Source organism: Aptenodytes patagonicus, chromosome 17 (genome assembly GCF_965638725.1).
Source record: "Aptenodytes patagonicus chromosome 17, bAptPat1.pri.cur, whole genome shotgun sequence".
Taxonomy (NCBI): domain Eukaryota; kingdom Metazoa; phylum Chordata; class Aves; order Sphenisciformes; family Spheniscidae; genus Aptenodytes; species Aptenodytes patagonicus.
Window position 1 is genome coordinate 5,946,386 of NC_134965.1, and position 25,374 is coordinate 5,971,759.

Consider the following 25,374-nt stretch of genomic DNA (forward strand, 5'->3'; position numbering starts at 1 on the left):
GGCTGCTGGGACCAGGGCTGGCAGGGAGACAGGGAGAGGCTGGAAAGGGGCTGTGAGCACCTGGATTTTAGTTTTGGGAAGATGGGGTGAAGGGGCTCCCTCACGGGGAGCGCTTGCAGGGTTTCCCTAACGAGGTGGGGACAGCTTCTTTTCTCTTGTTTAGAAAGTGGTGTTCAGGAACTCTTTTCTGAGTTCTGTTCCGAAAGGCGCTCTGAGGTTCAGTAGGTTATTCTGCTCGAAATGCTATGAGAACTGAGGAATTCTGGATAAGCGCCAGCCTTCAGTACAGCTCTCTGCTTAAATTGCTGTCTCTTTGCGTTTTATCGTGTTACTAATTTGTTTGGTATGGTGGCAGCGTAGCTGGGGTGGGCGATGCTTCCTTGGTGGCAAGGACCCAAGTTATTTTCTTAATGAGGAACTCTGCCCCGCTTCTGCTCAAAATCGTGGGTGTATGGCAAAGTGAAAATGATAAGAGTTCTTCCTTTGCCGCAGAAGGCAAAAGGAGTTCAGAAAATAAAAGTACTCAAGTGTTCTTCAGAACAGTTTGTTCCTGTAAACTGGTCAAGGTGTTTCCTGTGGAGAAAGTGTTGACGTATCGTCAAGTTGGTTTCTTACCAGTATTTCAGCATGTGATTGCAGGTTAATAGATGTCAATTCTCTGCAGTGAGATCATGCATGCAGTCCAGTCTGAGCCTTTACAGATCAGGGACGTGGCAAAACAGCTGAGGATGAATGCGCTCAATGTTATGACCGTATGATAAATAAGCTGTTGCATTTGATCGTTTCACGTGTTTTCAAACACTGCAAGGATGGCCAGGCTTACTTAGATACTGTAGAGGTAAGTATAATATTAAAGCGTAGATAGGAATGTTTTAGTTTTATGGTTCTTTGATTAAGATATGTTCAGGGTAATGTTTAATTTGCTGAGACATAAAATGGTTTTGTTTATGTGTTTTCTTTGAGCTCACTTCCTCCTCTCTGACACAGAACGTATCTTCCGTGGGTAGCACGGGAGGTCTTGGATGTTGGTTTTGGAGAATTGTTTCACGGCAGTGTAGGAACTTGTGGCAGTTTTCTGTTCTTTCTAACCTGATTATGGGATCGGTAAAGAACTTACTGGATTTACAAAATGCTTTTTCAGTTCTCCATTTCATTAGGATGGTAAATGACAGGTGCATTATAAGTTGGCATTTTTTGTGTGTTTACATTGTAGTCGGTTGTATTTCAAAACTTTGAAGCTCGTATTTTAAGATAAATGATCATTAAGGCAGATACATGATTACGTGACACAAACAAAAAGAGTATTTACCCTTTGTGATCATTTCCACTGTTACCTTGTTCTTCCAGAGCCGAGAACTGGAACACAAAGCTGTGAGCTTCTAATGTTGTTTCTTACGAATTCCAGATCCTTGCATTTACTTACCGCCACCCATCAAATACTGTTATCTCTTTAACACGTTTTGTGTTCACAGCGATGGGGAGGGGGATCTTGTATTTGTTCTTTGTAAACATAATTGCTTTTGGTAGAACAATTGGGCCTAATGAAACAAAACAATTTACTTAGGCTATTGTCGTATTTTCCATTACGGGCAATCCTCTCTGGCTGTGTGAATCCCGGTGCAGAGTTACCCGGCTGTAGCACTCTGTGGTTTGCATGTCTCCTCGGCTGATAGCAATTGAACTTTTAATTAAAAGCTGATTGTCTTGACATTGGTGTTCATGGCTTAATGCTTAATTGCTCGAGTTTTTGCTGAATTGGATTAGTTTTAAAGCCATCATTTAAATACTGTGTTTAATTGTAGAGTAGAAAAAGTAGGCTGACTTTCAGTGAGGCTTAGTCTTTCTCATTGGCAGGCACCTGTGATTGGGCTCTTAGGAGTCAACTTAAAATGAGAGCTGAATGCAGTACTCTGCAATGAGAGTACAAGGGAATAATATATATGAATTATATTTTGGGGTTGGTGGTCACTAGTTGAGTTTATGACCGAAATCTCTCTTTTTTTTTTTTTTTTCTTCTCCAGGCCTTCAGTTTTCTCTTTATTGTCGTTGACTTCAGTATGGTTTTGTGGGTTTTTTTTGTTGTTGTTTTGCTTGTGTTTTTTTTAATTGTGTAATTTTCACTTGTTATGCAACTTTGTACCATGGTTTGTTGTTATAACAACTTAGATTGTAAACTCTTCAATCAGGCTAGAGTGTGATTTGAGTTGAATCTCCAGTGCTATATATAGAAGGGTTATTAAAACTTGTGCTTTAGACTCTGAGCCAGCTTTTGCATGGTGGAAGGGTGTAAGCAGATTTTCATGCAGTCGTCTGCTGTGGTGTTCTTATATCCGTGTGCCTGCCTCTGGAGGATGTGTGCCTGTCTAGCCTCTCTAGACAGGCTGTGTGTCTGACCCAGTACTGCAGCTTTGTGTCCTCACGGCTAGCCAGGTAAAATGCTGTCCTCATCTAGTCTGTGTTGGTTTCACTGGAATACATGTAGGAAAAATTGTGTTTAATTAAGTTTAGGCTACCTTCCCATCCCTTATAGGAAAAGTGCATTTTTATATGTATGTAGGATATCTCAGAGCGTCTCTTCTCTAAAGCCTTTGACCAGTCCGAAGGGATACAGAGCCTGATCCGAAGATAAGAAATCAGAAAGTACGTTGAACCAAGTACTTGGTGCTTAATAAAACACTTTGCTGGCAGAAGGATAATGTGAGATGCAGATAATTGTGTGCACATGTCCCTTTTTTTGGACACAACTGCGTGTGAACTGCTGCTGACCAGGGAAGGAGGACCTGTTGGTACGTGGTAGTAAAAACCGAGGGAACTCAGTATTTCTCTATAGTCTGAGCTCTGACTCCAAGCATAGCATGGCTTTAAATTACCTGAATATTGCTAGCAATCTGGTGTGGGCTAAATACTTGAGTATTGATCTAACTTCTCGGGAAGCGTTACGGTCAATGCTGTGGTAAGGTCTGTGCTGCTGCGATGACACTGCTATTTATCTGCCTGCGCTTAAATGTGCTCGCGTGGCGCAAATGTTTCTCCAGCCCTCCCCTGATCGCCTGCTTCCATTGCGAAGCCCCAGCCAGTCTCCTGCTCCCCAAAGTAATTCCAGTCATTAGTCTTGATAGTACCTATCTGCGTCTCCCCATCACACTTGATATCCTCCGCTTCCCGGGGACGGCCATTACAGGAAGCTGGAAATTAGTACTTTGAACTTGCACCAGCTGGCATTCAGGGAGCACGGAACATTTTGCAGGGATGAATAACTGTAATCTCTGTTTCACAGGTGGGGAGAATCGCATCACCGCTGAATTGATGTCAGAAACAGAACTCGTCTGCATGCCAAGTCTTCTAACCACCTGATGGTATGTCCCTCTGAAGTCGGTTATTCAGTCTTCAAAGAACATTGCAGGTTGAAAAATTAGTTTTCTTTAAGAAACAGAGCATGACTGTCAGATCAAGAATTCAAAATTTGAATTAATTTCTCCCTTCGTTCTCAGCCGGTTTCCTCAGAACTGAGCGATGGCTTATTCTAACCTCTGAAAGCCCTTTTTGGCTTTTTAAATTTATGTTCCCATAAGGGACTTTCTTTAAAAAGAATTGTTGCTTTCTGAGACACTGTTTATTCTTCTCAGTGTCTGTAAAATCGACGAATTCTTCACATTAATTGCTCTTGAGGTTTTCACTTTACTCCAAAATATTAATTAGGCTTCCTTCTCTAATGCCCTCTGGCTTCTCTGCCAAATAGTCTTGGAATAGGAATTTCCACATTGTATTTCAGTGTAGACTAAAATATTAATTTAACGTCAGCTTTTTTTAATGCTGCCACCTCTTTATTTATATTCAGAAGGTTGTGGGATACGCTTATAAGAATATATTTAAGCAGCATATGCTTGGAGTCTTTTAGTTTAGCCTCTAGACTGATGTTAAGTGAGCTTTTAAACAGGCAAATTTAAAATACTCTCTTTTGGGAGTAGCTTGTTGCATAGTAACCTCTACTGCAGAAGGATAATTCCTTTGGGCATTATATATTCTCTCTATATACACGGATAATTTCAAATTGCGATGTCACAAGTGGCATCATTAAATCAATGCCACTTACTATGTGCATGAGCTTATACTGGTTTGGCTTGCTCCCCAAATGAGTCAGAAACCATAATATTGCATCCTGTGGAAATCCAGACTGAAACTGATGTGATGCCACTTTTTGTTGATGTCAGAATACCTTGCTCAGAAAGCAATGGCATCAGTGAATGACTCCCATGTTTCATTCACCCAGCTACTTTGAGTTGTTAGAGTCACTCAGATGAATAATTTCTCCAATGTTGTGTTTGAGGACATACTCCGCGAGGTTGCATCATGCATTGGTAAGTTTTGTTCCATGAGTATGTTGGTGCTTCTTAGGCCTTTGCCTGAGCCACAGTTATTTGGAAACCTGCTGAGCAGTGGCGTTCTCGGGATGGGAGGGTTGGTGAGCAGCAAGTTAATACTCTGCTGTAGTTTAATGTTACAAAAATCACGGCTGGGCTGGAACCGCAACTGGTACTGCTGCTCTGTTGCAGTGAGGAATCCCTTCTCTATCGGATTGCCTTTGAATTTGTTTTATACATATCTTAAGATGGAGCTTGTATTCATCTGGTGGAATAGATTTCTTTATAAATACTTGGATTTGATAATTTGGAGGACAAACAGGCCCATGGTTTCCTGAACAGGTTTTAAAACTGGCAAATTAATCATTAAAAGGGAAATGTTTCTCTGTTTAGATTAACAAAATAATTTATTGAATCCTTGAACCTCTTCCTATATATGCCCTGTATTCTGGGCTAGCAGCAGAGACGGATAAAATGTCAAGCTTGATAGATTGTTGGAGCTGTTTTTTGGTAGTTAAACAATAATGAAACTGTTACATGCTTGCAGGGAAACACTGCTCTCTGTGTGCGGACTTCGTCCTGGAGAAAGTTTCAATTGTTCCAAAGAAGGGCGATTTCTAAAATGCAGCTTCCGTGGCTAGTCGCACAGCTGTCTAAATTACTGGCTGTCTTGAGGCCATTACACAAGCATTACAACATAGTTTGGAAACCATTTATTTTTCAGATTCCAAATAAAGTGTAGATTTCAAAATCCCTTTTGACTGTATAATCAAAAAAGTAGAAATAGAAGCTGGTGTTTTTATAGAGACTGATTTATGCTCTCGGAGCTCAGAACGCAGGTTTCTTCCGGTCAGAGGCTGATACTTGCATAATTCTTACCTTATGTTTCTCGGATTGAAAGGCTTATCAGTTGTTGCATGTGGTCATGTGTTTCCTTGTCGGCTTAGTCAAATCTAGTCTGTCGTTGTGCATCTTTTTGTGCGAAGGGCTCTCGGGTAAGAGGAGTAAGATCTCGTCTCATATGCACAAGAGAAGCGAGAGGGAGTTGATGCAGTCATTTAATAAAAACAAAGCCCAAAACCTCAGCCTTCTTTTTGACTAACTTATTATTCTTTCTATTTCTGTTGTTATTTATACTTTTTGCTTCTTGTTACTTGCTTCTCTGACTTGAAGACAGATCACAGACTGATTTTGCAATGGAAATAACTAAATCAAGAATGTCATTCTGAGTGAAGTAAGAAATTCCTGAAAAGAATTGAAATATGTCGTTTAGCTTGCTGCTGGAGCTTCAGAAGTGAACTGCAATGCCTACAAAATGTGCATAGAGAATGCAGTTGGAATTCAAAGCACCAGTAAATGACTACTTGTATATAGCAAAGTAACTCGCTTAAAAACAAAGTAGTTGCAGTATTTCTTTTTATCTGCCGATGTCTGCCTTCTGAGACATCTTAAATCTGTAGATAGCTTTATCTGATAGTCATGAATGGTGCTGATACCATCTTTGAACTCTTCCGTGGGTGAAAACCTATTTAAAGATTTTCAAAATGTGTGTATTTTACAGATCATATATAGCACATTTAATACAGTTTTATCATTTTAGTTTGTTCACCTTTTGCTGCGTTCAATGCTATTTGTATCACATTTTCAAACAATGTGTTCAACTGCATATATTGAAGCCTTTTCATACAACGGAATGTAGGCCAAACCCAAGCCTAATTCATGAAAGGCTTTACTTTCTCTAAGTGAAGTAAGATGATTGTTCTTGGAATGAGTCCTGTCTCTCCATCAGTGTTTTCCAAGTGTTGTTCTGCTCAAAACCCAAGTAATTTGGTAAGAGACTGTTATGGAGGCCTAAGCTTGTTTTTTTTACTTCTGGATGTGGCTCTTAATAATACAAGCTAAGGCTTTTGTTGCTCTGCCTGGAATAATGGATGCAAGCTTGACATTAAATGTGTAATACATGGTAGTATTTCGTAAAAATTCTCCTAATAAAAACAAATGTGAAGAAAAGGATATAAACTGTTACTGTCTACTGTATACTTGACTGATCAGCTTTAATCCTTGATTATGGAGGAAACAGTCTGAAAGTATTTATCAAACCTTCTGAAATTTTAGATAAAAAGGAATTTTTACAACATCCACAAAAGATTTGAAATCTAAAATCCTAGATGTTTTTCTAAACAGCAATTTGATAGTGTGCTGCCTCCTTCAGGCATTATTCTTGTTTCAAGTACCAAAAATGTCTTTTTTTTTTTTTTTTTGGACATGGCCACATTTGTCAGAGAGACTTTTTTTTAAGTTAAAATGTCCCATTAAGTAAAAACAAACTTTTTGAGCAATATTTTATTCTGCATGTTACCATAATTTTCACTGTGAACTCGTAAAGAGTTAAAACAAACCAACCCCAACAAAAAAAGACCAAAAAACTAACTGAACTTGCGTTGTCTTTTGCACTTGTGTGAAACATGAAGTTGGCTTCAAAATAATCTTGTCTTACCCTTTTTTTTTTAATATTTATGTGTTTTGTTCTAATGTTAAATTGTTAGGATGCTCTGAAAAAGTGCAAGGAGGTCGTTCACTATAAGCGTTTCTTCCCAGAAGTGCCGTACTTCTGTGAGCTGTGATAGTTCTCTGAAAGTATTTAACTGCATTATGACTACTGCTTTGAAGAAATTAAATATTAACTTGATTCAGTTCCCTGATGAGGTATTATCTGTATTTTATGTACGGAAGACTGATGCACAGAGAATTGAAGTGGCCCAGATGCACAGAGCGTCCGTAACAGAGCTAGAAACTGAAACCAAAAATCCTCAGCCCCAATTGTCCCATATTAATTTATCCCGTTACTAATCTAAAAGTAATTACCCAATGGAATTTGTTGAGCTTCAGGTCTCTTTTTTTTAAATAGGAATAAGTGGTATGTGGTTTGTGTGTGTGTAATCAAAAAATGGGGCCGTTTCTGCTGAACTATTGAACTGAGAAAAGTAGAACTCAAAATGGAAGAAAGTTCATGTTGATGTTATCAGGTTACTGGTGGAACAGATTGTGTTGCAGGCTGCTGCTTAGCCACAAAAGTCATGTCCGCTTGTGCTGAAATGCCAGATAAGTTATTATTTGTTTGGGATCTGAGAACAGAAGCGAAGATGTTTTGAGGTTTTATTTAAAAAATAAGTGTTCTTTGCTGTTAAAGGGCTGTGTGAAAGTACAAGACAGTGTAGTATCTGTTCCCAACTTCCATGATAGTTGGTATGTTTTTTTTTCCTTAATGCCCCAATGCCAGGATTTAGTCTAATATGAAAATCTTGTCTGTTATTTTACAAAGCAAACAAACCCAGAATGGAAAAAAGTGCTCCTCCCAGTTAGAGAGAAGCAAAATTAAAATGTGACGATGCCTGTGTACTGCAAAAATTGAGGAAAAAACCCCAACAAACCCAAGGCAAATTAAAAAAAAATCAAATTGAAATAGATTTATTGGTTTATAAACCCCAATGATTTCTGGAGCACTGACTCATGATGTCTGAATGCTTGGGCTTGCCAAAAGTCTTGAACTGAAATGTGACCCTAATCTGCTTGTCAGCTTGGGCCATATATGGGGAATTTCCTCTTTGTGACAAAGGTAGGGAGGGAATCCAGAAGATGCAGGTCCTTAAAGGCCGTTTGAAGCTTTCATTACCTAGTATCCTCTCAGTCTCTGAATCTCCTAGGGATGTTACGCTTCAACTCAGTAACCAAAAATACAGGACAAGGTGGTTGTTGGGTTTGTTGATGTTTCAGTTTGAATAAAGCCCAGATTTCAGTGTGCATTGTTTTGGGGTTACTAGTCCTTAACGGCCTGCCGAGATTGAGGCTGGAAGAAGAGAGGCATGGCAATTGAACAAGGGCAGTGGTAAAGCAACCAATTTAGAATCTTTCAGCCCTAGAAACAACCACTGTAGATGGTTGGAAATGGACTTTCACATCTGTCCCATGAATGTTAAAAGCATTCATGCTAGTTGTACTGACAGACACTGGACGGTAAGGCTTGAACTCTCCCTCAGTTTTCAAGCTCTTATCCAGGGCTACATGTAAGTAATTTTGAATTTCAAACGCTTCCGTGCTAAATGGAGATTGGCACAAAAATAGTATTTACGGAAATGCTTTAAGAGTGCAACTTCAAAGTCTCTCTCAAACTTTCACCTGTACTAACTTACTTCAAATGAGGGTGGAGTATTTTCCTTGTCCACAGATGAGGTGACTAAGCCATAAATAAACTCACTTTTTTAATTCCGATATCTTTTGTTGTCTCAGTAACAAAACTAGTATTCAGGTTTGTTGCTTTTCAGTGCTGTATTCAATATCCTGGACCTTTCTTTAACTGCTGACAGACTCCTAAGTATTTCTGCAGTCTGGGAGAACAGAACTTTCCACACCGCTTCAGATGTGACGTATGTGCTGGTCTTTGTACATGTCTTCCAAAGGAGATGATATGCAGTTGCATTTTATTCTATTTCAGCACCTAGTTTGGGTTTGAATTGAGATTAATTTGGAATAGGCATAGCTAAGAAATGAGTCTGCAGTGCTTGTACTTGTTATGATGTGCCTCAATTATATATGTTCAGATCTTTTTCAGTCTAGCCAAATAAAAATGATCTTTTTTCAGGCTACACTTAAATAGGTTAGAGGTTGCCTACTAGTCTACTCAAATCTCTGTTGCATGCAGTTTTACTGCAGCATCATCGATCTGAACGTGCACTTTTCCACATGTATGAATTCCATGGGGTTTAGGTTGATTTTCTACTAAATGGTGGGGGAGGGGGAAGAGTATGCTTTGTGTGTGAGGAATTTTGAGGCTATCTTTTGATTTCTGGGGGTGGAGGGGGAAGATTTAGAAGTGTAGTGTTTAAAAAATAAACCCAAAGCTTGGCATGAAAAGTAATTTATGGGATTGCCAACTGTATTACAGCTTATCAGCAAACACTCTCGATTCTGGGTGTCTGAGAGACAGCGATAGCATGGAGTCCTTAGAGCATTAGTGCCAACTGCAGTCCCAATTTCAGACGAGCTTAATGTAATTCTGACTGCTAATGCTGTACCACCTCCAACCCAAGCTCAGCTGTTGGATGAATAACACTGCAAGACTTAAGATTGTACTTATAACTGTCTTTATTTTGGGAACAGCTGCTTTAGAGTACTTCATCCCTCTGAATCTTTGTACACCAGGTGAGATAGGGAGTTTCTGTGCACATCGCTGCAATTTGTGGTGAGATACCTCCTATCTTCTGTGTCCCTACCCTGCTTCTGTAGATTGGAGGTAAGGGTTTTTATAAGCTGGAGGAGCTGTGTCTGGGATAATGCTTCTCGTTCTCCTCTGTTCGACTGCCCCCACATATGCTTGTGCTTCATTCCAAAGATGAACTGTTGATGAATTCTGTTCAGGACGCTGGTTGAGAGAGTCCCGTGGGAGACGGTCCTGAAGGGCAAAGGGGTCCAGGAAGGCTGGACGATCTTCAAGAAGGAAGTCTTAAAGGTGCAGGAGCAGGCTGTCCCTGTACGCCGTAAGAAGAATGGGCGGGGAAGACGACCGGCCTGGCTGAACGGGGAGCTCTTGCTGGGACTCAGGAAAAAAAGGAGAGTTTACCGCTTGTGGAAGAAGGGGCAGGCGACTCAAGAAGAGTACAGGGATCTCGTTAGGTCGTGCAGAGAGGAAATGAGAAAGGCAAAAGCCCAGCTAGAACGCAATCTGGCCGCTGTCGTTAAAGACAACAAAAAAAGTTTTTACAAATATATTAATGACAAGAAGAGAGCCAAGGAGAATCTCCATCCTTTATTGGATGCAAGGGGGAACATTGTCACTGAGGATGAGGAAAAGGCTGAGGTACTCAATGCCTTCTTTGCCTCAGTCTTTAACAGGCAGACCAGTTATCCTCAGGGTACTCGGCCCCCCGAGCTGGAAGACGGGGACGGCGAGCAGGATGAACCCCCCGTAATCCAGGAGGAAGCAGTCAATGACCTGCTATGCCACCTGGACACTCACAAGTCTATGGGGCCGGATGGGATCCACCCGAGAGTGCTGAGGGAGCTGGCGGAGGTGCTCGCCAAGCCGCTCTCCATCATTTATCAGCAGTCCTGGTTAACGGGGGAGGTCCCGGAAGACTGGAGGCTTGCCAATGTGACGCCCATCCACAAGAAGGGCCGGAAGGAGGATCCGGGGAACTACAGGCCTGTCAGCCTGACCTCGGTGCCGGGGAAGATTATGGAGCGGCTCATCTTGAGGGCGCTCACAAGGCATGAGCGGGACAACCAGGGGATCCGGCCTAGCCAGCACGGGTTCATGAGAGGCAGGTCCTGCTTGACCAACCTGATCTCCTTCTATGACCAGGTGACCCGCCTAGTGGATGAGGGAAAGGCTGTGGATGTGGTCTACCTGGACTTCAGCAAGGCCTTTGACACCGTCTCCCACAGCATTCTCCTCGAGAAGCTGGCGGCTCACGGCTTAGACAGGTGGACTCTGCGCTGGGTCAAAAACTGGCTGGACGGCCGGGCCCAGAGAGTTGTGGTGAATGGAGTTACATCCAGTTGGCGGCCGGTCACGAGCGGTGTTCCCCAGGGCTCAGTACTGGGGCCGGTCTTGTTTAATATCTTTATTGATGATCTGGATGAGGGGATTGAGTGCACCCTCAGTAAGTTTGCAGACGACACCAAGTTGGGTGGGAGTGTTGATCTGCTCGAGGGTAGGAAGGCTCTGCAGAGGGACCTGGACAGGCTGGATGGATGGGCCCAGGCCAACTGTATGAGGTTCAACAAGGCCAAGTGCCGGGTCCTGCACTTCGGCCACAACAACCCCATGCAGCGCTACAGGCTTGGGGAAGAGTGGCTGGAAAGCTGCCTGGCGGAAAAGGACCTGGGGGTGTTGGTCGACAGCCGGCTGAACATGAGCCGGCAGTGTGCCCAGGCGGCCAAGAAGGCCAATGGCATCCTGGCCTGTATCAGAAATAGTGTGGCCAGTAGGAGTAGGGAAGTGATTGTGCCCCTGTACTCGGCCCTGGTGAGGCCGCACCTCGAATACTGTGTTCAGTTTTGGGCCCCTCACTACAAGAAGGACGTTGAGGTGCTGGAGCGTGTCCAGAGAAGGGCAACGAGGCTGGTGAGGGGTCTGGAGCACAAGTCTTATGAGGAGCGGCTGAGGGAACTGGGACTGTTCAGCCTGGAGAAAAGGAGGCTGAGGGGAGACCTCATCGCTCTCTACAACTACCTGAAAGGAGGTTGTAGCGAGGTGGGTGTTGGTCTCTTCTCCCAAGTAACAAGCGATAGGACGAGAGGAAATGGCCTCAAGTTGCGGCAGGGGAGGTTTAGATTGGATGTAAGGAAAAATTTCTTTACTGAAAGAGTGGTGAAACATTGGAACAGGCTGCCCAGGGAAGTGGTGGAGTCCCCATCCCTGGAGGTATTTAAAAGACGTGTAGATGAGGCGCTTAGGGACATGGTTTAGTGGGCCTGGTGGTGTTGGGTTGACGGTTGGACTCGATGATCTTAGAGGTCTTTTCCAACCTCAATGATTCTATGATTCTATGATTCTATGAATATGTAATTTATCCAGTTGGAGAGAAACCTCCTGTCACGATGAAACAAGATGTGCAGCTGTCATCATAGGCCTCTTGGGCCAAGGATTTCAATGGAAATAGCTTGATCTCTTTTTATCTGAAGTGGGAACTCTAGTGACATGATGAAAATATAACTTGACATCCGTTCTCCTCCCCTTTATTCTCCAGCTCCCTGCGTTCCCCCCGTTTAGAAGAGTATCATTAATGCCATCCCGCAGTGGTTACCTTCTTCCATGGTGAAAGCCAAGGTGATTCAAAGCTGTTCCCCTGATGTCCCTCGTTAAATTGTGGAATCGCTCCTGCTTGTTTGTAATATCTGAATGCTGAAGTCATTTAGTTCATGCAGCAGAAGCTTAGTTTGAGTAACTTTCTATTCTGGGCAATGTAAAATTTGCAAAGAGAGCAAGGTATTTGTAGCATTATGAGGAGGAAGACTCCCTGAAAAGCTTATGTTGTGCCTTTGGAGACCATTTCTGGCTTTCAGGTGGGCACAGATCCAGCTAACCTCCTCCAGCTATTGCCGCGTGGCTGTCACAGAAGAGTGGTCTAGGTGGGTTTTAAGATGAAGTCTGGAGAGTATGGAATGATTACCTCCCTTGAATAGAGCTGGTTAAGGAAGCTACACAGTTATTTAAATTTTCAGGTTTTCATTTAGCAATTTATTGCTACGTATTGCAAATACAATTTTAGCAGCTACCTACTGCTTGAAAAAACAGCTGAAACTAAATCCAAGGAAGACTTGTGATGATGTGAATGAGCAGAGAAAAAAATTCAGAGCACAAGGCAGCATTGCCCTTTTCCCCCGTAATGAAAAGGACTGATTGAAATGGTACGTAATAGTCTAGGATTCCTGGACTGCTCATTGCTAAAGTTTTGACAGAGAGCTTCCACTTTCACTGCCACTTTTGTGTGGGACAAAGGATAGAGAGACACCCACGCAGGATGCTAGGAGGGTGGGAATGGTAGCAAAATGGAGTAGTCTGGAATCTTACTTCTCCAAAGTTTTCTTTCTTCTATTTCTGACTTGGTTCATGCTATATATTACAGCTGACTTAATTTTGTCTTGCTGATGAATACCATACCAGTGTGAAAGAGCGCTCCGGATTTTTTAATTGTTTTTCGGCATAGCAGGAGAGTGGAAGGGAGATAGTTGGTCTGAGGTCACAGCACATGACTTGGGAAGAGGTATGGGACTAAGGAATTAAGATAGACTGGGTAAGATAAATAATTTTCTAAAACTCGTCACATGATTTCATTAATCACTTTGTTTTGTTTTGTGTTAACTTGCTGGAAGAATGTCACTGACTTGCAAAGGAAAAAGGCTGTTGTTGAATTTCCATCTTGGCAGATGTCTAGAGACCTAATTACAGCTAATAGCAGGAAGAACTTTTAATCTAAACATTTTTTGATATATAAAGTGCAATTTTGGGTCAAAATAAACAGTTTATATAGAAATAATACACACCCCAGGTACTCAGTTCCTTTTAAAACAGACAGGATTTCCAAGCTTCTCATGTTAAACTTGGGAAAAATCGTTTGGTTTTACTTGTGCTACAGAGGAGAGAGAAAGTGGGCGAGTGTTGAGTTTGCAATTCAGGTGCAAGGCTGGGAGTCAAGTGAGAGGGTTTCTGTTTCTGCCTTTGGAATTAGCTTCCCATGCAATGCTCTATAAATCACACAGCTTTCTAAAAACATTTTCTCAGTTTTAAAATCAAAATTGCAGCTCTCCAATTTTGAAGAGGTGCTTGAAGCTTAGATCCTTTGTGCTTGTAACAGTATTGGTGGGATTTGCTGATGGGCAAAGGCACTTTCACTGAAGATCTGTAAATCTTCTAACAAACAGCATCAGCAAGTGTTGCTGAGAGTAAGCTTGCAGATTACTTGTTACATAGCATGCTGATAAACACTGATAAAGCTGCAAGATGTTCTTAGAATACCCACTGTATTTTTTTCATGTATTTGAGAACTCCAATTCTTCATTTTCCTATCTTTTAAGCAAATTTTCGAAGGGCTTACCTTGCAAATGATTTACTCCACTGTAAACCAGGTTATAGCGGTATAAAAGGATCTTTGTCTGCATGATGGTTTCCTCTGTACCATATAACTAGGAAGTTATTCTCTCTGAATCAGCAATAATTTAAGGCAATAGCATTTCATTGAAGTTGTGTGTGGCTGTCTCTGTGCTGAACTACCGTGGCCCCGTTCCAGCTTTTTCCTGCACTGCTTTGCACCCTGCCCCAACGGGCTACGCTGTTTACTTTCTGCTCTGTGGTAAATGAATGTCACTTCCTTGATTAAAATGCTGGTGTGCAGCCAAATTCTCTTCCTTTGGGCTCACATGGTCGGAGAAGCAGCGCACCTAGTAAGCGTGCACACTGTTGAATCCAGTTGTGTGCCACGCTCCTGGATCTGGCTCCTGGCTGGACGCACTGGGATGTGCCGCATCTCCTGCCTTCTGAGACACCTGGCGCCCACACACAGAGGCTTTTGAAGGCATCTCCGAGGTGGAGAAGCACAGATGCAGCTGCGTCATTCTGTATTAAAGGGGGCCTGAAGATGGATTACCAGAAGGCACAAGCTGAACTACCAGCCGTGTACTGTCCACATCCAACTGGGATGGTCTAGACAGCCTATGGGCATGGGGTGCCAGTTATCAGCGTGCTCTGTCCGTCGAAAGCAGCCAGTGGATGTGAGTATGCAGATGCTGTTCAAGTGCAACTGCTAGCCCTGATGTGCCCGACAGCGTAGGCACTCTTGGATGCACAGAAGTCTGACCAAGACGCCACAGAAACTAACCTGGACACCCAGTTCTGACTATGCTTGGCGCAGATTGACCTGAATGCTCTGTCCTCTGCCTTTGTAGCTGGCCAGTTTCTCACCTGAAAAATTTTAGACTGACATCAAGGTTGCTGATCAGACTGGTGAGCAATCATATATTTGTCTTTGTAAAGATTATGGGTATTGCATACTTAGATGATTAGAGATGTGAAATGTCTCCAGACATTTTGAAGGCACAGAACAAAAGGGAAAAATGCCTCCTCCTTCCATACCAAAATTTCGGTCTCTCTTCCCTCTGAACACTCATGTTTCTAGCTGTGCTGATATTTATTTACATATTTTTGCAAGATGTGCATGTTGTCACCTTAGGCACATGTGAACTAGTACCTTTACTCATAAATATATATATTTTTTTCTATCCCTAGATAAAAATCTAATGTGTTCAAACCAGTTGTTGTATATAGCGAATTAGATTTACATGCTTTGTGATAGACAGCCAGGGCTGGTCCCCACTCTTCGTTTTCTTACACTTCGTACTGGTTAAGACACCACCTCTGCAAATGTCATGCTCAGACTGGCAACCTGCCTCCTTCCCTTGTGCCTCCTCCGAATGGCTAATTTGCTGACTTTTCCACCTGTCCCGACATATGGTTGCTCCCATTTATCATAATTCAGGTCTGTGTGCCTGTGACACAGGCTGATAAAAATAATACTTCATGCATAAATGTCATTTGAGCAGATTATTCTGTAGCTCTGTTATCAAGTAAATACTAATTTTTTTGACCAAGCAAGCTGTGAATTCAGTTTGTAAGTGGTAGGTTATTAGTGAAACTAATTTTAGCAAGGCATTTCTTATCAGTGCAGGTTTACTGAAGGGGGGGAAAAAAAAAGTAAATTGTAACAGTGAGCAACTGTGCAATGCTATTAATGAGGCACCAAGATGACTAACTCATTAAATACTTAAATCATTGCAAAACAGCATTCATGAAAGTGGGATCTGATGAATTTTGTAGGGGATACAGCATGGAATAATAATGCAAAAATAATAATTTTAAATGTGCTTTAGCAAGACATCAGTATTTTAAAGCCACACTGCCTTCTTCTGGCTTCAGTGATCTTCAAGCTACTAGAAATGGCAGAAACTACTGCTTTTGTGAATAACATTAATCCTAGTCTTGGTGTGTTGCCTTGAAAGTGGTGTCTTACCAATGAATGTGGTTTTGCTGTTGTGGAGGCCACGCAATGGGTAACAGGTTGGATATGCCTTGTTGTATAGCATCTATACTTGAAGCACACAGACCTTACTGGATTCTGCAGTTTGGCAGTTACCCAGTGTTTGGCAAAGAGTGAGGGGAAGGTGGAGAGAGAAGACTGAGACACTCTGCGTTAATCTCGTGGAAACTGCTGAGAAACAGGAGAAGGCAATTTGGGATCATAGGGGGGTTCTGAAAGGGAGTAAGCAGGTAGTCATGGAGGATGGCCTCTCAGTGAGTGAGATGGAAAGAGGAGCTTGATGGTTCAAGGAGCTAATAGAAAAGCAGCTCATTGTGGTGATCAGTCTTCCTCTAAATGAGGAGGTGCAAGGGCACCTGATAGAGCTAATGAGCAAGCATTACTGTAGGAAAGCATGCCCTAGCAAAGCTGCTATTTGTCTTGCATCTCCCTCTCTTTTTGGCACCCTTCTCCATTCGCAGTAGCTTCAAGGGTCATCAGCCCTGGTGTTCCAGTGGTTGAAGGCCTCTCAGGAGGAGGAGGAGTACTTGTTGCTGTGGCTTCTCCTCGTGTGGGAGCAAAATCAGCTGCCCGTGGGAGCTCAGTTCCTTTTGATCCCTTAACTCAAGTGTCTCATTGGTGCTACTGCATTCCAGCCCCCAAATTCCTGAGCAGTCACGAAAAGAAGCCAGACACAGTCATCAAGAGCTTTATTATACTGAGCCAAAAGCTCAATGATTCTGAGATGTTCCTTTCACTTGTTCTAGTCCCTTATTGTTTGCACTCTTAGGAAAATAAAGGGAAATTTTATATTCAAACATAAACCACAGTTTTCCTATACAGCCAAAGCCTACCCTTTGATAGAAATCCACAAAGCACATGTAATAAATTCTGTATGTAGACAGTGATCTCTCATACTCCAGCCAGCAAGGTTATGGCATTAATATTGCATATATAGTGAGAACCTGAGTTCAAACACTTTTTTTAATGAAGATGGAAAATATAAAAATCCAGGCTTGCATTATGAAGACTATCTTCAACAGTGTATGGGAGGAAAACTTTGACATCACTGGTATTTCCTCTGGAATTAAATCATGCTTGCAAATTTATACAAAACTCATGGTGATGTATAGAACGTGTTAATGAACAGGTGGTGAAATGAATTTCACTCTTCTGTTTAAAATCAGTGAAAAGAGTCACAGCATTCACAGCTTCATACTGGGAAAAAAAGAGCAGTCTGTCAGAGCGTGGTACTGTGCTAGCACTGCTTTGCCCACAGACCATGGCAAGCAACTCCCTGCCTCGTCCAATGTTTATGCATTTCTTCTGGCTTTTCCTTAAAGAAACTCAAGAAAGAAGACAAAACAATCCCCCTTCCCAACAACAAGCCTAGCGTGATGATTGCCATGTGGGTGGATGTGTTTGCAGGTCCAGGATAGTGTTTAATCTTGCATCTCCACCCTTGCTGAAGCTCCTTCTCCCTTTGCTCTTGCCGATGCTCCAAGCACAACATGCAGTCAGGATTTAGGGCAGGTACTTTTTGTCTGCCAGAAGTCATCTGTTGAGTGCCTGCCACACAGACTTCAGTTTCCCAAAAACACGCTCAGCTGCATAGTTAAAACAGTTGTTTTCCGTGGCTCCCGTTGGCCAGTACGAGCATCATGTCCAAGAACAGTGAAGACTGCTGATATCAGTAATGCCTGTAACATTAGTCATGCCAGTAAGTCAACATCTTTTATTCAAGAAGTTGCTTGAGAATTCTTGAAATCTATGGTGTCGTTAACTTTTCCAAACTGACATGTTAATACTAGTCAGGTTACTGTAAGTGTTTACCCAGCCCTGGAGCACAACAAAGAAGTAGCTCTTTCTCCTGGTAAATTTTGTGGCTGGGCATTTATTTGCTGCTTCGGTGTAATTAGGGAGCTCCTTGCATGCAGAACAGCTATTCATCTGCAAAGGATTGATGGGCTTTACGCAGGGCAGTGCTTTCTAGTTATGATGCTCAAACTCTGTCACATCTGTATCAACAACCCATCTGTCAAAGCATTGCTTACGGAAATTATCAGTTTCTGGATGGTGTCCGCCACATTCCTCTGAATGGGTAACAAAATAAATAAGGGAATAACTAGACTGTAGCAAACATTGTGGAGATATTTAGGAAATTGCCATCCTGAATTTCACCGTGAAATTCTGCTTGCTGCTACCAGTCCTCTCCCACTGGCAGTGCCTATTTCCTCAGGTCTAAAACGGATGCTGTACAGAACAAAGGAAAAATCCCTCTTGAAGCAGCTGCTGAATCTTATCTGCGTTTCTTGTCGCTGTCTTAGTGCAGCTGTAGGCAGATACAGAGGCCTTTTAGCATCTTAAGCCTCGGTCATGTCTGCTTGGTAGTATAGCTGCCGGTTAGCAAAGCTTTGCCTAACTGGTGGCAGCATTTTAAGTTCCCATGTAGCGTCCACTGCGTGTTCCAGGTATCAACAGTGTAATTCTTGCTGTTCAGCCATTGTGGTCTCCTGGGAATTTGGAAATGGTAGCAGATTATCTACAAAATTAGTTGGGGCAGTGTTGACTGAGATGCAGAGCATGATGACCACCGTATGGGCAGAGGTGGAAACGTTTGTGAGCTCCTTTTCTTGCACTTGGAGCGGTCTAAGCTGCAGCTGGAGCAGGCTGCGGCATCGCCCGGCTGCTGTCCCCAACCTGTATGCCGTGTTGAGAGATGATGGTTGCTGGCTGGCAGGTATCTCTCAGTGTGCCTGGAGGAGAATCCCGCTTTGCGTAAGAGCTGACAGTGGCACGGAAGAAACGTGGAATGCCCGCTCACAGCGCAAAGTACATGCTCGGCAGGAACACACCAGCCTCCCAAAATGCTGATAGTGAAGTGAGAGCCGTCCGTTTCTGTGTGGCTATCAACTGTCAGCACAAAGCGGTTTTCAGTGAAGCATCTTTGTCGATGTAAACACTGCATATAAGCAAGCCCTAACTTAAACTTACGCCTATATGTAGAGGTCCTTGAATAATTAAAACCTGACATACACCGGTACAGGCTGAAGTAGTGTGCCTGAGTTGTATGAATGGCTGCCGTGTTTCCATGTGCTCCTTTCTCTTAAAGATGGGAGATATCTTTGGAAAAACGTTACAGATCAGAGGACAGTCCTGGTTATTAGTTGTTTGTTTATGGACCTTTCCCTTCCATGCTTTTGTAGTTGAGCAGGATTAAGGTTCTTCTAAAGCAACATCTGAGCCTTTTGTCAACCTTTTTCATTCCCTGGCAATTACACAAAACTTACAACTCCAGCTGAATGCTGAGTTCTGTCTTACTTTATCCTGGTTTGTGCACTCCCTTGTGTTTTTCTTCCCAATGTTTGACATGTTGCAATGTTGCAGAGTGAATTAGTGGGCTGTCTTTTTTTAGGAAAACAAAGTTTTTGGGGCAGGCAGTAGCATTTGTGTATTTTGTTATCGTGGGTGGCCTTCAGTTTGCAGGGGTCCTTGAAACAGGAAGGGAACTTAAGTATGGATGCCGTTTTCCACTGCTGTGGAGGTTGTGAATACTTGTTTGACTGTGCAGCTTTCGTGTTGTTTAGATTTGCTATTCCTAGGAAGAAATTAAACCTCCAAACAACATAGTTTAAAATAGAAATTCAGTATTTTTGCAATAGAAAGGTTGTGTTAACTTCTGAGTGGGACCAATAGCTTTAAAATTAATGTGCAGAAAGAAAAAGAGTGATTGTTTCTTTTATGTATATCTAAAGTATGCGTTTTGACTGCAGTGCAGAGCTAATACAAATGGATGATACGTGATTCCTGTTCATGGAATGCTTCTCTCCATGTATTTATTAAGTGATAATTACCCCTGCTTATACAGGATGAGTACTGTGGCATGTGAAACTAATCGTTAGGCTAAGATGCTGCAGTTAGGTCATTAATGTTTTCAGGCTTCAGATCCCTGAGTGTCAGTAAGAATTCACACTGTTTTTCATTGATTCTTGTTTATGCTTATAAAGAATAACTGTTTAAGCTTATTATCTTCTGACACCAGGTTTTGTACACAGGGATGTAACACGAATCAAAGTTGTTGGTGGCCTAAAGGATCTTGTCGTTTTGCTGTGTGGTGACTATCCCAAGTGTTTTCTGTGCAGAACACACATTCCTGCCAAGGTGGTTTGCTATCCGAAGCTGCTGGGGAAGCCTGGCAGCTTGCTTGTTAAGGCTGAGAATAGCTCCAAATGATGTGGGAGGAGGATGGTCAAGGCACCTCCAAAATTTTATGTCAGCACTCGGTGAGAGGATTGTAGGGGATGGAGAACATATTGATGCCGCTTTAGTGTTGTGATTTTCAGTGTTTGATAGAATCAGCATTTGATGGCTTTGATATCATGAATATCTGCAGTAACAGTCTTGTGGCCTGTGTGTCTCTGCCGTGCCTTTGGTCAGCCCTGTCCTTCCAGCAGCCAGCTGGTGTTCCTTTTTGTCTGTTACTGTTCCGTTATTAGAGATCTATTTGCCAGTCTGAGTGCAATTTACACTACAGCATTGTGCACATCAGTTACGCCAAGAATTGTTTCTCTGTCATGAATCTGTAGACTTTCACTTAAACATTAAAATCTGCTGAGCCTGCAGGGTAGAGTTCATTGGTAAGCTCACCATTGTGGATTTTGAAAGGCATACGTCCACTGCAGTGACAGCGGGAACTTTGACGAGCCAAATTCAGCTAGATTTTGAAAGGATTAAAGATGCCACTAAAGCTACAGATACTGGAACAGCACCAAACTGCAAAAGCTTCTCAATTTGAGTACATCAACCCAAAAGACTTAACACAGCTTTAAAAAAAAAAAATTCAACAGAACAGTACGTTAGTATATTGTACCAAATAACGTTTGGGACTCATACCAGCCCCCTTCCCTTGGGAATCTGGAGTTTTACAGTGGCAATACTTACTGAGGCGAAAGAAATGAATTGGCTGTGTAGCTGAGAGATGATTTATTTCCAGATGTTTGTAAAATCGAGCAGTCCAACACTATCAGTGATGGACCCAATTTTTAAGACAGAAAAGAAACAGAGTTCAGGAACTACAGTGTGAATGCAGAAATGCAGAGGAGGCAATTTGTATTCTGTTTACCAGTAAGTGATGACACATGGTGTATGCTCTAGAAACTGAATGCCCAGATGAATTCAGATTTCTTTGTAAACTCCCAAAAGCAAGTTTATAGCAGTGTGTTTCTGGAATACTTCTACATGGGTGGTCTTAGAAGGCTCCAAAACTGTGCATTTTGCTCTGGACTGTTAGAATTTTAGGTAAGAGTGTGTGTGTGTATATATATATATAAAAAAATTATTTGGCTTGCAAAAAACCTGCACAAGCAATTGTGTCTCAGATACAATTGTTTTCCCAAGTTACCAGAAGCTAATATTTGATTTTTCTTAAGTTACTGACATTTACTTGCTGTGTGATGATTTAGCCTTGTAATGCTGCAAATTCAGTTGAGAACTGGCATATGTTAAATCAGTGGCTCCACTGTCCTTGTCTTTTATTTTGTCTTTTTAGATTTGTAGCTGTAAATCTGTAGAGGGATTTAGAATAAAATTGAAGAATAGGCATCTATGATCTTACTGCTGATTTTGTTTAAATAATATATGAGACATAATTTGAGCTTCTGTTTGCTTTTCCCAATGCACAAAAAACAAAGTCAGTGTATTACGGGTTACGTGGAATAGAGACAGCCTGTTACAGCCAACTTGATCATAGTCTTGTACAGCAAACTGGAACATAAAATTTATCTTATCTTTGTTGTAATCTCTTAACTCTAAGAAATTCCAGTAATAACTATCCTGAACTTTATTTGTCCTTTCTCAGGAAAGGCGTACCATGCTGGACTGGGTGTGTGGTTTTTGCATGTGCTTGTAAGTTAGAGGAAAGATCAAAACTTACAAACACGCTGTCAGAAATGAATTGCTGGTGGGAAATTTAAATATGCATTTTATGCTTTGTTCTCACTTTAGCTGACAGATTTTCCCGTGTCATTTCTAACGTGTATCTTTTCCACTTTCAGTTACTATGTGGGCAAGCTGTTGTAATTGGCTTTGTCTGGATGGCTCACCCGAAGAGATGCAGCCGCAGCCGCAGCAGGGAGCCAGAGCCCAAGCCTATTCCAACCCTGGGTACAGCTCCTACCCGTCTCCCACTGCTTCTGAACAGAGCTGCAAAGCCTGTGGTGTGCACTTCGACAACTCCTCTAGGAAGGTGAGTCGCAAACGTCTTCTCTGGCGCCGCTGATTTAGGGGAGTGTTCAGTTTGACTGCAATATGCCATCTGACTTTCATTTAATTATGAAAAGCCAATTTGAAGAGAAACGGGTGCACGTCAGAGGCCTCCGAGTTGAGGACATACGGTATGGGAAAAGACAGCTTGCCTTTGCTTCTGTGTCTTTAGTCATTCTTTCGCAATTAGCAGATGTAGTTGAAGATGACTGGAAATGTGGTAGTTAACCTTCCGTAGACTTGGCTTTCCCAGGCGCTGAAAGAAGCAAGCCAAACTGCTTATAATCATTTAAAGGAGCATTAACTTGAACACGAGTTTTTAAATTTGTTATTTAAAAACACTAATGTCCTTTAAAAAAAAAAAAGTTGTGGCGAGAAGTTTAGTAATCCATTTGTGCTTTCAGTAGAAGATGATGTACGTATCTCTCTTCCAAACTATTGTTGCTCAACTAAAAAGCCATATAAGTTTATTGAGGGTGTGTGTTGAATTGCTGAAGCTTGATGCCAAAGAAAAAAAGACCAAATCCATTTAATCTTGTTTGTAAACTTCATTTGTGCGGATATAGATGCCAAAATAATTGTTGCCACAAGATTTTTAATTAGACAGCAAACCCTGTCTGGGACGTTATTTGGGCATGGTGGTTCCTATAATGCTGCTTGAAAAATGTTTTAGTGAGGAAAGTTGTTCAGAGTCCAATCTGTATAGCTTAAGTGTCTTATATATAGCATGTTACTGAACTTAATAATGTGAGAACTTAAAAATTACAGCCCTTTTAGATTAGATGGGGAAATTAATAAATTGGTCTTTCTTGCACCTTTTTATTCGTGCATGCTGGCACATATCTAAGAAATGGTAAGCCTTGGCAGAGCTGTTGCTTTCTACTCGCAGAACAATGGGGATGTTTATGTTTTTTTGCACTGAGAAGTGTTATTGCTCCAGAGATCACTACAAATTTGAATTTTGGGAATATATTTTGGGGGTTGGGTATGTATGTTAATACACTTTGGGTATGTCAGTATGCTTAGATTTCTGACAGTAGGCAGATTCTGGGTCAGGTGGGAATGGTGCAGTCACTGCACATGACTCCACATAGTGTTGTCTTTAATGTTGTCCTCATTAATGCGACGTATCTTCGCGAACACTTGGGGAAAGAATTATTCTGAATCCAGCGCTTACTCTTCTGCATAGTAGCAAATAGTGGATGTAGACGATTCTGCTCTTGAAGACAATTCATGCAGTTAAGTATCAACTATACAGTAGCAGTGCTAGAACCATGGTCCCATTTTTCCTGGTATCTTCTAAAACATATGTTCTAATATAAGCTGTCTTTAAAGCAGTCTCTTGTATAAGAGTCATCAGTACCGCTCCAGATATGCGAAAACACACTGACTGATTGGGGCTAGGTAAAGCTCTGGTGTGCAAATTGTAGAGGATCTGCTAAAGTAATTTAAGACATTTCTGCCCCCAGCAGACTTCCCTGTTTTTTTGCTGGAGTTGGCTGTCAGTGTAACTGGGGCAGCAGAGTGCAACGTGTGCTTGTGTCTCAGCTGCTCCCATTCAGTGCAGACTATTAATGAAAATGAATTTGAGGTTTATATTCTGTATTGTGAACGGGGGCTCCTAAACCTTCCTTCCACCTTCCTTCTGCCACCACAACTACTGAGCAGTAATCTCAGGGACTGACTTGAGCTAGATGGCTACGGGTGGCAAAGCTTCAACAGCTGCAGGAAGGTCTGCGAGGTCATCCATCGGGCCTTGGTTGCCAGAAGAGAATTTGAGATAAAGAACTGAGTACATAACTGGTAAAACACTGACGTGTCTGTAAGCCATGTTAATTCTTTAATTCTGTTGATGCGGACCAAGAAGTGTATGAAATCTCACTTTGCTGCAACGAGAGCACCAAAAACTCTGCATTTTGTCCCAAGAGAGGCAGTACTTTGAACTTTAGTGTCCAGTTAATGTTTATACTGAAATACAACAGATAAAAATTAATTCCTTCCACACTGGTGACCATAAGGATAACATAGATTGTTTTTAAAAAAACCCATCCAAACAAACACCCCCCGCCCACCCAAAAAAAAGCAGAATGATGGTATCTTAAGTACTTGATCTTTTATCATAATTGTATTTTAATTTTCATATAACATGGCACCTACTAAAAGGATTAGGGTAGGGGAGGTTTGAATGGAGCATGTATTTATAAGATGCTTTTAACTGTTGGAGCATCTTTAAAGGATGTAAAATTTAATCATGGTAGCAAAAATCTCTGAGGTTTTTTGGTGTTTTACTTCTCTTAGATGACTTTTTTGATCTTGGTTTTCTGTAGCAAACTGATTCCACAAAATCTTTCAAATTTAAAACAAGCATTCTTCATTTCCCTCTCTGCTGATAGAAAGCTACGGCAGGCATTCTTGGTGGATACGTCAGAATGTTATTCCTTCCTCCCCCATTTTCTGATTTCAGTGCCTTAAATTGGCTGACATTTTCAGGAAGATGCTTTTCTTTGCATACTTACAGAAAAAGCTCCTGGCAAGCTAGAGTGTAAGATTAAAAAAAAACCCCAAGTGAACGACAGTAGCCGTAGTGAAAGCTTGAATGTTGGCATTTCTTCATTTTACCCTGCATGCGGAGAAGAGCCAAGTGTATCAAAGCCCCATCCTGGTATCTCTGGGAGACTAGCTGTTAGAGCAAACAACCAGGAACAGCTTCCATTCTGGACAGGCTTCTGATTTACAGTATTTCACTTCTGTTTGACCGTCCTGTGATTGTGCTGCCAGTTAGTAAGCATCATTCAGAAGTGGTCTGACCTTTTAGTAACAGGGTTTAATTTACAGCAACATTTGAAACTAATCGTTCTGAAGAGAACAGTGTCTTCAATCATGGCTCTTTCAGTCAGAGTTCAACAAATATATCAAAGCTGTAAAAGCTGCTTAACACTGAGATGTGGCAAACAGCTTCTGTGCGTGTTTAAATACTTGATGCTCAGATACAGCCTGGGGAATTTTTTTTTTCTCTGAAGATGAATCCTAGCGGTGAACTGATAAGCCAGAGACATGCCCGGTTTTATTTTGACTTCTCAAATGTATCATTTGATAACTAAGGCAGACTCGTGTTATTACTGTTAATTGCTTGCAAAAAACATGTTGGATAATGCAGCCCTTGTACTGTGCTCGCTTACGTG

At 41.9% G+C, this 25,374-nt stretch overlaps 1 protein-coding gene across 6 annotated transcripts in view; it reads left to right on the plus strand.

Annotated features, from left to right (window-relative positions):
• RFFL (ring finger and FYVE like domain containing E3 ubiquitin protein ligase) overlaps positions 1-25,374 on the plus strand; it is a 36,224-nt gene that overhangs the window by 1,309 nt on the left and 9,541 nt on the right. For 2 of the 6 annotated variants that reach the window (XM_076354669.1, XM_076354671.1), the window contains exons 2-3: positions 3,278-3,356; positions 21,985-22,175. In XM_076354669.1, the coding sequence (XP_076210784.1) occupies positions 21,990-22,175 (186 nt within the window). In that variant the 5' untranslated portion in view covers positions 3,278-3,356; positions 21,985-21,989. The other 4 variants (XM_076354670.1, XM_076354673.1, XM_076354672.1 and 1 more) reach the window with 4 other exon arrangements.